We start from the raw sequence: 15,010 nt of genomic DNA, 5'->3' as shown, positions 1-15,010 counted from the left end.
GAAGCAATGGTTTGGAGAGATGGACAGCCAGTTCAGGTGATGTAAATGCTGTTTTATTTATGTCAAAACAGATAGCAATGCCAAAGTTCTATGATTCATCTATGCGTACACACTGTATGGACTTGCAGGGCCTCACTAAAGAGGGTGAAAAGACGAGTTATATCGTGTCTGAGTGTCTGACTGATGAGGTGCCACACAGGTCAGTTAACTAAAACATGAGTTCATTGCTGCTTCTGTAACCAACTTGGCTTATGGAACTAAATGTTGATGTTTTTCTCCTTTTTTAGTGTCACACTTTATGTAGAGATGGCCTGTAATGGACTTTTTGGAGCTGGTCAAGGGTCCATGATAGCAGCTCCAGACCTGAACAAGACGTTTTCTGTACAGAGAGCTGAGTTGGTGGTATTCAACCGTGATGTAAGGAAGCTGCTGACTGATTTTGAGATGCTTGTTGACATTGTAAAGGTACAGCCACACTGAACAGTACATGCTGGGACATTACTCTCTTGTAGAATGCAGGTTTAATAAACATTAACCTCTGTGGATTCCTTCCTCTTTCCTAACAGGAGCTCGGAGAGGGAGAGCAACGAAGCTACCAGGCCCTCTACACTGTCAATGAGATGGTGAACCTCTGTGACCCATCTGATCCCAGCTCTTTCTCCAAAGTGCACAGTCTGGCTCAAAACTTCTTTAGCCAGCGGAATGGAGAAAGCCAGCACACTGTCCATGCAATGGGCCACTGCCACATAGATTCAGGTGTCATATAATCACAATATGGTTTTGGCACTAGCAATTTTATTGAGGCTTTTTCACTTACTACAACTCAATTATTGACTATTTCAATACCCACTTACATATTGTAGTGGAAAACTAATAGAAAATGCACAAAAATATGGCAGTTTTTTTCAGATGACTTCATGTTTATGACTCATTACCCATAGCTTGGCTCTGGCCTTATGAAGAAACCATTCGCAAATGTGGCCGAAGTTGGGTGACGGTGATCCGTTTAATGGAGAAGAACCCAGAGTTTGTGTTTACTTGCTCTCAGGTAATTTCACACAAATATAGTTTGATATGAACCATAAAGGGTCCACAAATCTGAGCAGTCCTGTGTTGTTTTTCTATTCTTTGTCCAGGCCCAGCAGTTCCAGTGGGTAAAAAGCTGGTACCCAGGACTCTTCTCCCAGATTCAGCATTATGTAAAGAAAGGCCAGTTCATTCCGGTTGGAGGAACATGGGTGGAAATGGTAAACGTAATCTTAGAAATAAACCACATTTCATGTATCTTATGGATATAATGGCCTTGTTGGGCTCACTATCATCCAGCCTTTTTTTATGTACATGTTGTCATAAGTTGAAGTGTAGAAATTACATGTGCATATTTTCTCTTCAGGATGGTAATCTGCCTTCAGGTGAGTCCATGGTCCGGCAGTTCCTGGAGGGCCAGCGCTTCTTTAGCCAAGAGTTTGGGATACACTGCAAAGAGGTAGGATCCATAACACGTCTCCATAACCTGAGTTAAGCTCAGCTTGAAAATGTGCTACAGTTTTAGCCACCTTTTCCTTATGAAAGTATCTTTTCTCTGCGCACTTTAGTTTTGGCTTCCAGACACCTTTGGTTACTCTGCCCAACTTCCCCAAATAATGAACGGTTGTGGGATTTCCAACTTTTTGACACAAAAGCTGAGCTGGAACCTGGTCAACACCTTCCCTGTAAGTAGGTAGCACATGCTAGCTTAAGAAAACAAAATTCAAGTTTTGACTGTGATTTTTTTTTTTTTTTTCTGTTTCTCCTTCCTAAAGCACAACACATTTTTCTGGGAAGGTCTAGATGGCTCCAAGGTTTTAACTCACTTCCCACCAGGAAATTCCTATGAAATGAAGGGCAAGATTGAAGACGTGAGTTTGGTATATTGTCCACATAGTTTAGAGAATGTTGAGTCTGTGAAGAGAATATTTACAGTTCTCATCAAGCTTTTATCTGTGTTTTTCTCTGCCCTTCCAGCTAGTGAAAACTGTGAAGCAAAACAAAGACAAAGGCAGGGCCAATCACAGTGCAGTGTTGTTTGGCTTTGGTGATGGTGGCGGCGGTCCCACACAGCTGATGCTGGACCGATTGCGCCGGGTCCAGGATACAGATGGGCTTCCCAAGTAAGTTACGACACTTTAACCCAGCACGTCAGTAACAATGTCTAGGCCCGGACTGAGCTGGAAAAACACAAATAAATTTGTCATGAGCTTTATACTGATGTTTCCTGGGTTTCTGTGATTCAAAGGGGCGTGTCAGCATGTAGGCAGCAGACTCCTCCAAAGTTATTAAACTAAAAAAAGGATATGAGTGATGTCTACTGATGTCATCGCAGTGTATTACAATACTAACAAATGCAGTCATGTTTTAGTCAGAATGAATAACAAAGGTGTAACCAGTGACGTCACTGCTCATCCATTTCTTATTTCTGTGTACTTCTCAGAGTAAAGATGTCCACTCCCGCCAGGCTGTTCTCTCAGCTTCAGGCCGACTCAGCTCTGCTTTGTACATGGACTGGAGAGCTCTTTCTGGAGCTTCACAATGGCACCTACACCACACAGGCACAGGTAGAATACAGATGTGTTCACAGCCCTCATTATTAAATTAAATGTAATGATATTCATTCATTATGTTATTCATCTGAGTGGGGGTGCTGTACTGAGGGAAATAAAGAAAGACTATAAGAACATAAATAGGACAGAACAGAAGAAATAACAAGAATAGTATGCATAGTAAAACTATAAAATATAATACCTATTTTTGGTGCATAAATATTCAGTCTTGGCAGCTTTAACACAGAATATTTTGAAAATAGTATAGATTATTTATAGTACATGTCAAATGTATTTGGATTGTTACCTTTTAGCAGTCTTTAAAATATGAACTAACATATATAAGAAGAAGCAGAGAGTAAGCAACAGTTGACAGAATAATACAGTCCCACACAATGCCACATACTAGCACCAATGTGAGGAAATGCATCACACTTCGTGCGGGAAGCAGACATGGAACATGTGAAGCATGAAACTGAAACTGAGAAAAAAAAAGAAATGCTACCGACTAGTTACGTGTTAAAACAATCAGAAATGTTTGTTTTATCTTTGTTTTACTGTTTCCAGATTAAACAAGGGAACCGCCAGTGTGAGACCCTCCTCCATGATATTGAGATAGCCAGCTGCTTGGCGCTGTGTCAAGACCGGACATTTCAGTATCCTGCGGAAAAGCTCCAGGAGCTTTGGAGGTCTGGACATAAATAAACTTTTATAAGGAGGATAAATACACAGATTGTCTCTGTTGTTACTGTATTAAAATAGATATCATTTCCCTTATAGGCTGCTGCTTTTAAACCAGTTTCATGATGTTATCCCTGGCAGCTGTATAGAGATGGTTGTGGAGGATGCGCTCAGGTATTATGAAGGTACCGTTTTGAGTGAATTTTCACATTAGCCATCAATTAAAATCAGAGCCATACCAACATATAGCTTTCCACAAAAAAAGTACATCGCACTGTGTTTTAGATATTCGTAATGATGGTGCTGCACTGCTGAATGATGCGTGTGGAGCCCTGGGATCAAAAGGAGACGCTGCTGGTCTGTTCAACTCTCTGCCATGGGAGCGCCATGAAGTCGTCCAGATTCAAGATGGAGCTGGTAAACCTGGTCTTGGTATGTCTGATACTTATGGTATTCGTTATGTTGTCACCTTCCAAACTACAACATCATATCTAATGCTCTGTGCTATCTCTGCCACTGCAGCTCTGGTTCAAGTCCCCAGTGTTGGCTTGTCCCCTGTCCAAGACACACAGCCTGTGATTCCAGTCTCAGTCACTGTTCAGGTACACATGATATATAGAGAGAGGATTTAATCATTTTAGCTGTGTTATAATGCAATTTAGATAACTGAGCTGCTGTCTAATATTACAGGCCAATGGCACTGTCCTCATGCAGAATGGGATTTTACAGACGGTCATAAATAAAGATGGCACTTTGGCATCCCTGTATTTGATCAAGGCAAAGAGGTACTGTAAGAGCACATGTGTAGTGTCTACTACAGCTTTAACACTGGTACATTAACATCTGTCGCACCCTTTGTTGGTTTCAGAGAAGCCATCTCTGACAGCTCTCATGGGAACCAGTTTGTCATGTTTGATGATGTTCCCTTGTACTGGGATGCTTGGGATGTAATGGACTATCATCTTCAGACAAGGTTTCAGTTATTACTGTTAAAGCTACATCACAGTATTTGGAGGTGCTGAAGATAAGAATGTCAACAACCTGACTGCCAAAATGATCCTACAGGAAGCCAGTAGAGCAGGTGGTGCAGCCTGTTCATGTGGTGTCTTCAGGTGGGCTCCGGGGCAGTGTCAGCTTCAGCCTCAGGATTAGTGAGAAGAGCACTATCACCCAGGAGATTATCATGGATGCCATGTGTCCTTATATCAAGTTCAGCACAGAGGTACAACTGTAATGTTGTGGTACATACGATTTGCACAGATCCAAAGAATCACTGATCACCAGTCAAATGTGACATCAAGACATTCTGTGTAACACTTTAAACAAAACGGCAAAACGTGTGTAACATACTGTACCTTAGCCATTGACTGTATAGAAATATGGATGACGTGTTACCACTTCCCTCTACTATGCAAAAATGAAGCCAAATAGCGTGACTATGGTGGCTGCCATCTTGGCATTTTGCAACCAGATTCTGTGCAGTAGTGCCCAAGCAGCTGAGCATCAAACCTCCAATCACGTCTGTCAAATCATCTGAAATACACCACTTTTTTAAGTCATAAAATAACTTACTAAAAACAGCCTTAGCGGAAAAATGACCACTTGTACATACGTCAGCATGATATTTACCAGAAACCACATAAATCACCTCTTGGAAAAATGTATCTGATTTGTTCTTTTGAGTTTTTAGTTCATGTCCCACCCACTAACATGGAGGGGGTGGATGTATGATTCATACTGCAACCAGCTGCCAGGGGGTGATCGACTTGCTGTGGTTTCACTTCTGAGAACTGTTGAGCTGTCCATCTTTTATACAGTCAAACGGCTTACTAAACAACAGAGATAAATGTAGAGTTTAAAAAAGCACTACTATGCATTGTATCCTGCACTTTCAGGTGAAGTGGGCAGAGTCACACAAGTTTCTTAAGGTGGAATTCCCTGTGCGAGTACATAGCCCAAATGGTACATATGAGATCCAGTTTGGACATCTGCAGAGACCGACACACAGGAACACTTCATGGGACTGGGCCAGATTTGAGGTACAACACTGTCAACGTCAGCTATACAAAGAGGCCAGTTAACGCACACTGATCTCCACAGGTGTTTTGACACCTAGCGCCCTGTTTTGACCCTGCACACCTGATCTGTAGGACGACAGATGTCAGTGATGCTGTTATAATGAACGTTATGCTTTTGAAATGCTTTGTATCGTCTTTGCTGTTTTTCATCATCATTTCTTTCTCAGGTTTGGGGTCACAAATGGGCCGATTTGTCAGAGCACAACTTTGGTGTTGCACTGCTGAATGACAGTAAATACGGCTATTCAGTCCACAAAAACACTATGACGCTGTCCCTGTGAGGTTTCCCACTGTTCATATCCAAAATTTTACATATAGTAAAATGTATTTACACCAAATTTAAATAATCCTTGTATCTAACAGTGGATACCTTTTGTCTTAGACTGAGAGCACCCAAGGCCCCAGATGCCAATGCTGACATGGGGATGCATCATTTCACATATGCAGTCATGCCGCACTCAGGTAAGTTTTGCTCGCCTTCCTAATGTGTTTGAAAATAAAGCATATTGTTAGAATTTAAAACTATGACAGTGTGCCTGGTTAAGTGGACATGTAACATGTTATATTGTCTTTTGTACAGGATCCTTCCAAGATGCCTCTGTTATCCAGTGCGCATACAACCTCAATTTCCCTCTGAGGTTATTCCAGTGCAGTCCTGATACTGTACCCTGGAGTGCCTTTTCTGTCAACAATGAAGCAGTTATCCTGGAGACCATTAAACAGGTATCTCATTAAAGGATAAGGCCGGTCATTTTCTATATTAATCGCATTTCCAGAAATCTCCATACAGAGACTAAAACCAACAACGAATTGCCTCTACTCGTAGTTAATGTCCGCCAGTTGTCAGTTCTGGATTATCTTATTCATGCCTGCCATAGATTTTCGTTGTTGTTCAAACATGATTAAAAACACATCAGTCACATCACACACATTGTGCTGGGTGAGACATTTTTCTGTTAATAAGCCCCAGACCTGACTGTTGCCTGAAAGACTCAGAGCGAACACAATTCGACACAAGTCAACTGCGCATGCGCGAGATATTCCACAAGGTGTTTGCTTTGTTTACCTTCTGCTAGCTCCTCACACTCGGGTCTGGGGTTTTCTAATGAGGAAATATGTCACCCAGTGCAGTGGTGTGATTCTCTGATGTATTTTTAACTGTTTTTGAACAGCAACAGGGGTCAGTGGCAACGACAAATAAGTTAATTCAGGACTGACACACTTGCGGACATTAACAGTGAGTAGAGGCAAACCACTGCTGGGTTTAGTCTCTGTATGGGATGTGTTGAAAATACTGTTAATATAGAAAGTGTCCAGCCTTTTAAACAATGAGTTTGACCTCGCTTGACTTAATCCACTCACCCCTTTAATGGCTTACTCTATTTTATCTTAACAGGCTGAGGACAGGAATGGCGCACTTGTAGTCAGACTCTATGAGTCTCATGGGAGCAGCGTGAATGCAACTCTCTGCACCAGCTTTCCAGTGAAAGAAGCCTGGCAGTAAGTATTTCTATTTTTATAGTGTTAAGTGCTTTCTATAAAAACCTATGTTGTATTGTCCTCTAAAAAAAACCTCTCCCCTTCCAGTTGTGATCTCTTGGAAAAACAACACCCCACCCAGCAAGCCCACATTACATCAGAGGGAATCACTCTGAACTTCAGCCCCTTTCAAATTGTGTCACTTCTCCTCATCTTGTGATACATGCTGATCACAGTACTGTTTGAATGTGTATGTGTGATGGAGGAATTAAATATATCAATCAAGAATTAAGAGAAGATTTTGATAATCAGTCCAAAACAGTCATTGGTCAGTTAAAACTATGGTATGAATCATCAATTGTTGCTCTATTAACAGTCTGTTAGGGGACCTCAGTTTAGAATTGGGTGAATACACAGCATCTATTTGAGGTGGACGTTGTTGTCAAAGTGCCAATAACAATGGCATAACTTTTCATCAATCAATATATGAAGAACTTTTACAGAAGTGTGTTTATTTTTTAAAAATGTATAGTGCCATCAGAGTTCCTTACAGTAATTTTAAACATTTTATTTGCTGTTCTGTCTGGTAATTCTCCTGCTCCGCCGCTGTGAACCTGCAACAAGGAGGACACCATTAACAAATCTTTTAAAATCCCCCCCAGAGAAAAAAAAAAGAAAGATTTTACTTTGAGAGTCTCGTGGGCTCACCTGCAGCTGGTTGTGCACTCCTACTCTTCCTCCTGTGTGCAGCTGATCCCTTTCCACTCTGAGATGTGCTGACTTCCTGAGTCTTTTTTCTCTTGGATCCGGCTTCCTTTGACCACGCATCCTTCTCTTTCTTTAGTGGTTTGGTCACAGTTTCCTGTTTTACCATCTTCGTCCTCATTGTGCCTTCAGGGCGACTCCGGGCCACCTAATGGGATCAAACCAAGTCAGAGTTACATCTGTAGAGTTCATTACTGGTCGGGCATCAATAAGTGACTTTTAATACTTTTTTCTTGTCTGTGTAATCATGGTTATCTTCTTTCTTTGCTCTCTTTTTTGCCTTTGGTGACTTTGAACCTACAATGAGCAAAAAAATACCAGTTCAGTATGATGCGCCGACTATTCTCAAATACATTTCAGCTGAAGTGCTCAGTTTCACATATTCAAACTTTTGCACACCTTTAGGCACCATGGGGCCTGGATCTCCCTGGAATTAGAACAGCAAGCATTAGTAAGATTAATATACAAAATCCTGTGCCATGGATTAAAATGTAGGCGTTTCCTTTAACTCACTTTGAACCATATAGTTCTGCCACTGTGGTCCTGGATGGATTTCATTCCATCCACGCTGTAACACTGCAGCCACGTCGCAAAACCAGAGTAGTCTGCCTTCTCAGGATCGTAGCCCTTTCCACCTAACTCACAAAATGTGTCAAAAATCAGAAGGCATTCCACAGGAAAAATGCAAGTTTATGTGAAAGCAAAACATACGGAGCCAAGATTCAGAGTGGACCACACAGTAAGCACATCACAACACACCTAGGTCGATTACCTCCAGAGGAACTGCGTGACACAGTCGAAGTAGGTCACTCATTTCTCCTTTCATCCCTTTCTTTTTAGGTCTGACTGAGGTCTTTCAAAAAGAATAAAGAAAGGCAGTGTTATGGAAATGCAAAGTGGTTTGAGTCAGGCATCTGATATGTCAGCCACTTTTTACCCTTATGTCTGTAGTCTCATTTTCAGATGAATCATCTGAATCAAGGCCTTCCAATACAGTCCTGGCTGGCACGAAAGGTGGAATGTTCAGCCTAAAAAACAAAGCAAACAAAAAAAAAAAAAACTAAAGGCCTATTCATTTCTAAAAACTGAAAGCCTCTTTTGTTTTAAACCGCCTTGCCTCCCCATAGGAAGTAAGCTCGGTAAACTGTGGAGTGAACGAGGCCAATCATTTCATATCTGAAGGAAGCAGATGCTGAAACCCTGAGAGCTGTGACATTGTTTCGGTCATGATTTTCAACAAAACAAATTATACAGTCAGAATTTTCCTTCAAACCAAAACCTATCAGGAACTGTACTGAACTACAGAAATATCACAAGTCTATAACTTCCCAAGTTGGACCTTGAATCATCAATCAAAACAAGCCTGTCAGGGAATGTGAGCGCCAGAGATAATACATTTTAGAATGACAAAAAAAGCTAAATATTCACTGGCTCCAGCTTCTCAAATGTGAACATCTGCTGACTTGTCAAATGAATATTTGTTGGCTGGACAAAACACTTTCAGCCACAGTAAACTGTTAGGAATTGTTGTGCTTTATGACAGTTGATAGACTAAATTAATCAGATACAACAGACTAATTTATTATTATTGCTAAGTTACTGCCCTATATTTAAAGTGGATCGTCATGACAGCTGTTACCTGTTCCAATTAACAAGGTCAGTTTTTGTGCCTAATACAGAACCGTATAATGTATCACGGGTTGTGTAAGTGCATCACCTAAAAAGGATTTCAGCCCTCAGGTAGTTCCCGATACCATTGAAGTACTTCTGATTGAGGAGAACCTCACAGATGGGCCTGTCAAAGGCACGGTCAGACAGGTGCAACACAACATTCTTCCTGCAAAATGATTAAATGGCTAGTGTGAGATTACTATTTTGATTGTGCAGGTGACACAAATGACACTCAGTATTACTGACCTGAAGCTTTTGTACTCAAACATGACACAGGGCCCTCTGCCAGGCTGCCAAGTCCCATTGGGCTGCCAGCTGCCAAACCTGCGTGTATCCACAAAGCTTAGCACTCTGCAGGGCTTTTCTTTGGTATAAAAACGCAAATGGGCATGCTTGGGCAGCTCATCCTCTGTGCTGAAGTGGAAATGTCCCGACATCCCAAAGCGGAAGACAATGTCCATGGGCTGGTCTGCTTGTCCTGTCTTCACTCTGAATTTAGGATCATCACGCTTGATGGGTGCCAGGGTGAGCATCACTTCCTTCCCTCTAGAAGCGGCTGTGATGTGGTAGGCCTCACAGTTGAAGGGCACATCAGGATTCTTGCTGACCTCAGACTTTCTGACTGGTCCAGTAAACACCACTCCATCACACACTTTGTTCACATAAAGGCTGGCCAGGTGCAGTTCTGGTCCCTCAGGCATTTTGTTGGAACAGATGAAGCTGTGTTGCAACTGTGGAGTACAAAGCGGCTAAGCAAAGATTCAATCACAAAATATCACATCCATATCCACAGCTACCATTAAGGGCGTGTCATCTGGTTTTAGCAACCTGGGGAGAGTTCACATTATACAAGTAAAACGTACACATTTTAGAGGTTCATTACAGTATTAGAGTACTGTGCGTCATATCAACACTGTATGTTTACATTTGTCAACTTTTAGGTAAACAAAGTAATCTAAAAATCTGGCTTCAACTCTTGTCCCCCAGAATTATACTGAGAGAGCATGAGAGCTTTGAAACAGCATTTTAAGCCTTTAATGAGACATAGAGACTGACAGATCAGTGTATAGAGAACTTGGCATTTAATATAAAAAAACCTATAATTGACTTTAGGAAGAAACAGGATGACCACCACCCACTTTACATAAACAGTGACAGAGTGGAGAGAGTTTCTAGTTTTAGGTACTTGGACACTTACATATCACAACATCTCATGTGGACAGTTAATAAAAACTGGATTTTATTGTATATACCATGCAATGACAATAAATGTATCTCATGCTGGAAATAAGAAAAGTCTAAAAAGTTGAACTGATCTATTAACTGAAAAAATAACACATTAAAAGTCCAAGTAGTTCAAAAATGTTTGTTTTTTTTCCTGTATCAGTGGTTGGGTGTGTATTGGGTGGATTTATGACCTCAGTAGCCTGTCCTTACGCACAACTACACAGCCTCAAACACACAACGAAAGCACATTGCATAACAGCAGCTTTCAAGCATCACACCATAAACATTACTCACACTAATTCTTAGACTATAACTTACAATTACAGATCTCAATGCTTAGACTTTAAACTGTGCACGCATCCGCCCTTAAAACATAGCATGCGTAACCTGACTGTATTTTGTTAAGCACTTAAGCAGTTTCTGCATTGTATACATGCTATGTCATGTGCGAAGTGCCAACAGGTAACACACAGCTAAAATCTGGCCTTTTCATTGATTTACAGGGGCATTTCACATAATTTACCGAAGCTAGGAAACAGACCTCTCCAGATATATACCAGTACATGTATCAGTCCGGAGGTGTATTAACATAACTTACGGACTTTGTTGACTTCCTCCACTCTCTGCAAAGCTGGCGCATTAAGCAGGTATCACTTACTGAAGGGTTACACAAGCTTGTTACTAAACAAGTTGCGTAACGTCACCATTAGTTCTAAATCCCGCGAGATCTTTAAGCTTTTCACGCTCGATAGTTTGTGGTCTAGTATTTTTCATGCATGTCGAGCCTAAGTGGATGTTTTGTCATGTTCCCTAATAACTTATTCAACAGCGAAAAATGTCGAACGGGTTTTTTTTTTCCTGCAAACGCACAGCAGAAACGTAACGTGAGGACACATTTCACCCCCAACGCATCATGGGATATGTAGCCGTAGCTGAAACTCGGTAAAGACACAAATAGTCTATCTCTTACATTTTATTTATCAATATATGAAGGTAAAACACAACTTTTCAACATAATTCAAATCAAAATGTGTTAACACGTAATAATGTACAAAATTGTCAATTCAATATTTTTTAATTACGTAATAAATGATGCAGTCTGAAACATTTCCAACTATTAGCCTATTAATAACGTGGTAAAAAAGAAAAAAAAATCAGTCAATCCAAATGAGGAAATAGGTTTACACTTAAGCTCTGAAATGACTGAATTTATAAAAAAGGAAATATGCTGTACAATTTGTACATATGGCAGTTTTCACAGTCTATGCGTCATCTGTGCCCCAACTGGCCTACATTAATGTCACTGTCCGTTCTTCACTGTAGTGCATTCATCAAAGCCTGGGCTTGTTTGAGCTCTGTAGAAACATACAAAGAGACAGATGCAGCACAACAGATTTCTGACTTGAAAATGAAAAAAGAATTGTGATTTTACCACATGCAGAACTGACCTGCAAGCAAGACTCTGAACTTGTCAGCAGAGACAGAGAAAACAGCTGTCTCTGTTGAGCCTGATTCTGCTCCTTGGACTTGCAGTTTAAGCTGAATTGTAGGTTCATTCACCTCTCTCAGTTCACTAGAGCTGAGAGTGTAGTCGACACGCCAGGACACAGCCTCCAGCCGTCCCACTAAAATTCATAACATAGCAGAAATAACAGCACATCTCAGTCAGTAGCCTTTCAAAAGACTGCATTCATCATCAGAAACATGTCTTCCTCTCTGAAAAGGGGAAGACGGACAGAAATACTTACATCTCAGGCTTGTCTCTCTCAGTTTGTCTTGCAGTGCAGAGTGCTTGTCTTCATAGGATCTGCAGAGCCCTGTTGTGTGTTCTTAAAAAAAAACAGTCATTTGTAATTAATTATTGAAGTGAAGACATGTTTTAAGTGCATATTCACATAAAAGTGATTGAACACGCTATTAGCATAAGTACCACGACTTTACAGTCAGACAGCGCTGACTGATCAATAAGAGAAAAAAATGTAATAACCACAAAGTGTTTTAAGAGTTGTTAACTATGACATAAAGTGGAAATCCTCACAACATCTCAAGCTTGCAAACTTTCAACATTCAGGGTTTGGTATTTAAAGTCACAATGCACCACCCCATCAGTTAGCATTGTCCTTGCTGTCCCCTTCAAGTTCCAGGTGAGTACAGGTTGTACCACATATTAGTACATATTAAGCAATTATACAGTGCAATAAGCTCGAACACAGTGCTGTGATATGGGACCTGCATGTTTCTTGAAATGCATTAATTGTGTGTGTCCTAAGAACTGATGTCCTTTCTTAATTTAAATGTTATCAGGTAAGGCTCAAAGACCTATGTGCATGTATGACTGGACATTATGCATCACAATCATCATTTCTATACTATACAGTGGACTAACCTTTAGGTAGGCCAAGCTGCTGCAGCTCACTGGAGAGAGATTCACTGTCAACATCATGCTTTGCTGCACTTGAGAAAATGAAGCTGAGCACTGCCACACTAGCTTTGATGTCTCCGCTCTCTGCAAGATGGTTTTATGTTATGAAAGCATTATATAGAATTAAAATTACAAAATAATATTGTTATCAGCTTCTGTGTGAAGTAAATGAGTAAGATTTAATGGCAGTAACAGCAGCACAGGAAAATAACTAATTACATTTACTCCAATACTGTACATAGGGAATGATTATTAGGTACTTTTACTAGAGGTTTTTTAAATGTCACTTAAATTTTTCTTCTTCACTACATTAAAGAAGCAAAAGTTGTACAATACTGTGTGCTCCATCATGTGTTTGAGATCTACTATATAGTTACTTGCTATTTAGCAGATTTAAACTTTACATACAAAGCATATGATCAGCCAAGAAAACATACTGCGCTGTTACAGAATGCACATGCCAGAAACTATAGGCTACTGTATAAAGTTAGTGTCAGCTTAGACTACAGTTACTGCACTTGCAAATGTAGTAAACAGCTAAATACTTCTTACACCACTTAGTACCAGAGGAAAGGAGACTTACCAAACTTTGCATCTGCAGTAAGCTTTGCAATCTTGTCATACTAAAACAAAGAGATGATAGCAATAATTAGCTTAAGTGAAATCTGTCTGTAGGAGATGAACTATATTTTAAACACTTACATCGATGCCTTCCCCAAGCAAATCCTTCAGCACTTGAGCACACAAGAGTTTCATCTTGACACTTGACTGTCACATTTGTAAAGCAGAAGTATCACATTATATTAAAGTAAATGAAAAAGCAATAAAGTGGTATTGATAAAACCGGCATTGCTATATTTTTAGGTGGGGGGATTAGTAATTACTTACGAGCTTCGCTAATGTGCTGATTTCAGCAAGCACCCAATCTGGGCAGTCCAAATCTCCACAGAAGCGGAACCGCTGCAAGAGATATCACATTAGTGTCGTATAATGTATTGTACCAGAACAGTCACCCCCACAAACACTGTAACGTTGGCATTTAACGTTACATTTGCAATCCATCATTAATGGTTACTAGCTTAGCTTGCTAGCTGTAGCCTACCTACAAGCCGGCTAAACATCGATAGTGTTGAGCTAAATAATAACATAAGAATAAAACACTATGCGACTAAAATGTCCCCAGAAAGAGCTGACTTCTATATAAGCAAATTGGTGATAAATGTCATGATTATAATTAAATAACTAACTACATAACTATATAAATAAACTGTTTAACTTACCATGGCTGTCAGTCAGCTGAGCAGGAGCTAACCAGGAAGCGCGACGTACTTCCTCTCATCTGATTGGATGGTGAGAGAGGGGGGGGGGCTTGCCTTTAGGCACTGATAGGGCACCTTTTGTGAATCCTCAACACAGTTTCAATGTGTTCTCCTTAATACATCCATGGTTTATACAATATTTGCTTATTAACTCCCCGAACAAAGGATGGGGCAGAACTGATTGATGGAGTGGGCATGTGACTCATCACTTTATAAAGTACTGGGCACAAATCCCATACACCACACTAAAACCAGTAGTTGGGTGTAGACTACATACTGTAATGACTGTGAAAAGAGAATGTGGTGAACTACTCATTTGTTTAGCGACTGTACAAACCATGGTCATTCTTATCCTTTGGCGTCTTCTTGAAAAAAGACAAGTATAACATTTTCCTTGAGGAAGAAACATGTCATGAGCAGTGTGGCTCATTGGTGTGTTTGTAATAGATTTTGGATGGCACAGATTCTGGAAAATAGGCTAATAAAACAATAGAAAATCACTGGGCTTATCCTTTAAGTTAAATTTGGGAGAGATAGTGTGGTCTTGTCCATATTAAGTTTTAATAAGGTCAGAAGATATTGCATTATTATTGTAAGATATTACCCAGTTCTTCTAACCAGGAACTCAGAGAGACGAGGCAGACCACTTGAATATATAAAAAATAACCGTGCTGGTTTATTCAAAGGATCACAGGTAAAATTAACATTACACGTCCAGGCATCTTCCACCCCCAAACCTGCGCGCAGGCAGCATGGAGGATAAAAGACCCTGAACCCTCATGCCTATAC

General features: G+C 40.4%; 3 protein-coding genes across 5 annotated transcripts in view; 1 reads left to right on the top strand and 2 right to left on the bottom strand.

Annotated features, from left to right (window-relative positions):
• Positions 1-7,215, top strand: part of man2c1 (mannosidase, alpha, class 2C, member 1) — an 8,307-nt gene extending 1,092 nt beyond the window's left edge. Inside the window, 24 exon segments of the mRNA XM_020619334.1 lie at positions 1-36; positions 129-199; positions 288-465; positions 567-756; positions 942-1,048; positions 1,137-1,247; positions 1,394-1,486; positions 1,596-1,712; positions 1,803-1,898; positions 2,005-2,150; positions 2,471-2,594; positions 3,147-3,268; positions 3,360-3,445; positions 3,546-3,692; positions 3,783-3,862; positions 3,951-4,045; positions 4,129-4,233; positions 4,326-4,482; positions 5,156-5,299; positions 5,506-5,615; positions 5,721-5,800; positions 5,919-6,061; positions 6,735-6,838; positions 6,926-7,215. The exon segment at positions 1-36 is cut by the window's left edge and continues 51 nt beyond it. Coding sequence (XP_020474990.1) covers positions 1-36; positions 129-199; positions 288-465; positions 567-756; positions 942-1,048; positions 1,137-1,247; positions 1,394-1,486; positions 1,596-1,712; positions 1,803-1,898; positions 2,005-2,150; positions 2,471-2,594; positions 3,147-3,268; positions 3,360-3,445; positions 3,546-3,692; positions 3,783-3,862; positions 3,951-4,045; positions 4,129-4,233; positions 4,326-4,482; positions 5,156-5,299; positions 5,506-5,615; positions 5,721-5,800; positions 5,919-6,061; positions 6,735-6,838; positions 6,926-7,037 — 2,754 coding nt within the window. The 3' untranslated portion in view covers positions 7,038-7,215.
• Positions 7,216-7,309: 94 nt separating this feature from the next.
• The window catches only part of neil1 (nei-like DNA glycosylase 1), an 8,639-nt gene continuing 938 nt past the window's right edge, over positions 7,310-15,010 (bottom strand). The window contains exons 1-10 of one of the 2 annotated variants that reach the window (XM_020619336.1): positions 11,079-11,419; positions 9,500-9,984; positions 9,300-9,419; positions 8,520-8,610; positions 8,342-8,435; positions 8,096-8,217; positions 7,982-8,009; positions 7,809-7,879; positions 7,526-7,730; positions 7,310-7,431 (exon numbers count right to left, since the gene is read on the bottom strand). In XM_020619336.1, coding sequence (XP_020474992.1) covers positions 7,385-7,431; positions 7,526-7,730; positions 7,809-7,879; positions 7,982-8,009; positions 8,096-8,217; positions 8,342-8,435; positions 8,520-8,610; positions 9,300-9,419; positions 9,500-9,984; positions 11,079-11,120 — 1,305 coding nt within the window. In that variant the 5' untranslated portion in view covers positions 11,121-11,419 and the 3' untranslated portion in view covers positions 7,310-7,384. Of the gene's footprint in view, positions 7,432-7,525; positions 7,731-7,808; positions 7,880-7,981; positions 8,010-8,095; positions 8,218-8,341; positions 8,436-8,519; positions 8,611-9,299; positions 9,420-9,499; positions 9,985-11,078; positions 11,420-15,010 lie in introns of those variants that run through there. The other variant, XM_020619337.1, reaches the window with a different exon arrangement.
• commd4 (COMM domain containing 4) lies at positions 11,594-14,287 on the bottom strand. Of its 2 annotated transcripts, none has more exons than XM_020619340.1 (8): positions 14,183-14,287; positions 13,791-13,862; positions 13,605-13,670; positions 13,486-13,525; positions 12,867-12,986; positions 12,229-12,309; positions 11,929-12,105; positions 11,594-11,835 (listed from the first exon to the last, which is right to left on the bottom strand). In XM_020619340.1, exons 1-8 carry the CDS (start codon positions 14,183-14,185, stop codon positions 11,795-11,797), a joined length of 600 nt encoding a protein of 199 aa, XP_020474996.1. In that variant the 5' UTR covers positions 14,186-14,287; the 3' UTR covers positions 11,594-11,794. The 2 variants fall into 2 exon arrangements, with proteins under 2 accessions (XP_020474996.1, XP_020474997.1); XM_020619341.1 differs by lacking the exon at positions 14,183-14,287 and adding an exon at positions 14,005-14,130 and having other exon boundaries at positions 11,596-11,835.

This window comes from Monopterus albus, unplaced genomic scaffold (assembly GCF_001952655.1).
Source record: "Monopterus albus unplaced genomic scaffold, M_albus_1.0 scaffold218.1, whole genome shotgun sequence".
NCBI classification, from domain to species: domain Eukaryota; kingdom Metazoa; phylum Chordata; class Actinopteri; order Synbranchiformes; family Synbranchidae; genus Monopterus; species Monopterus albus.
Note: the sequence above shows the minus strand (reverse complement) of the source record. Positions and strands in the feature narration are given on the sequence as shown.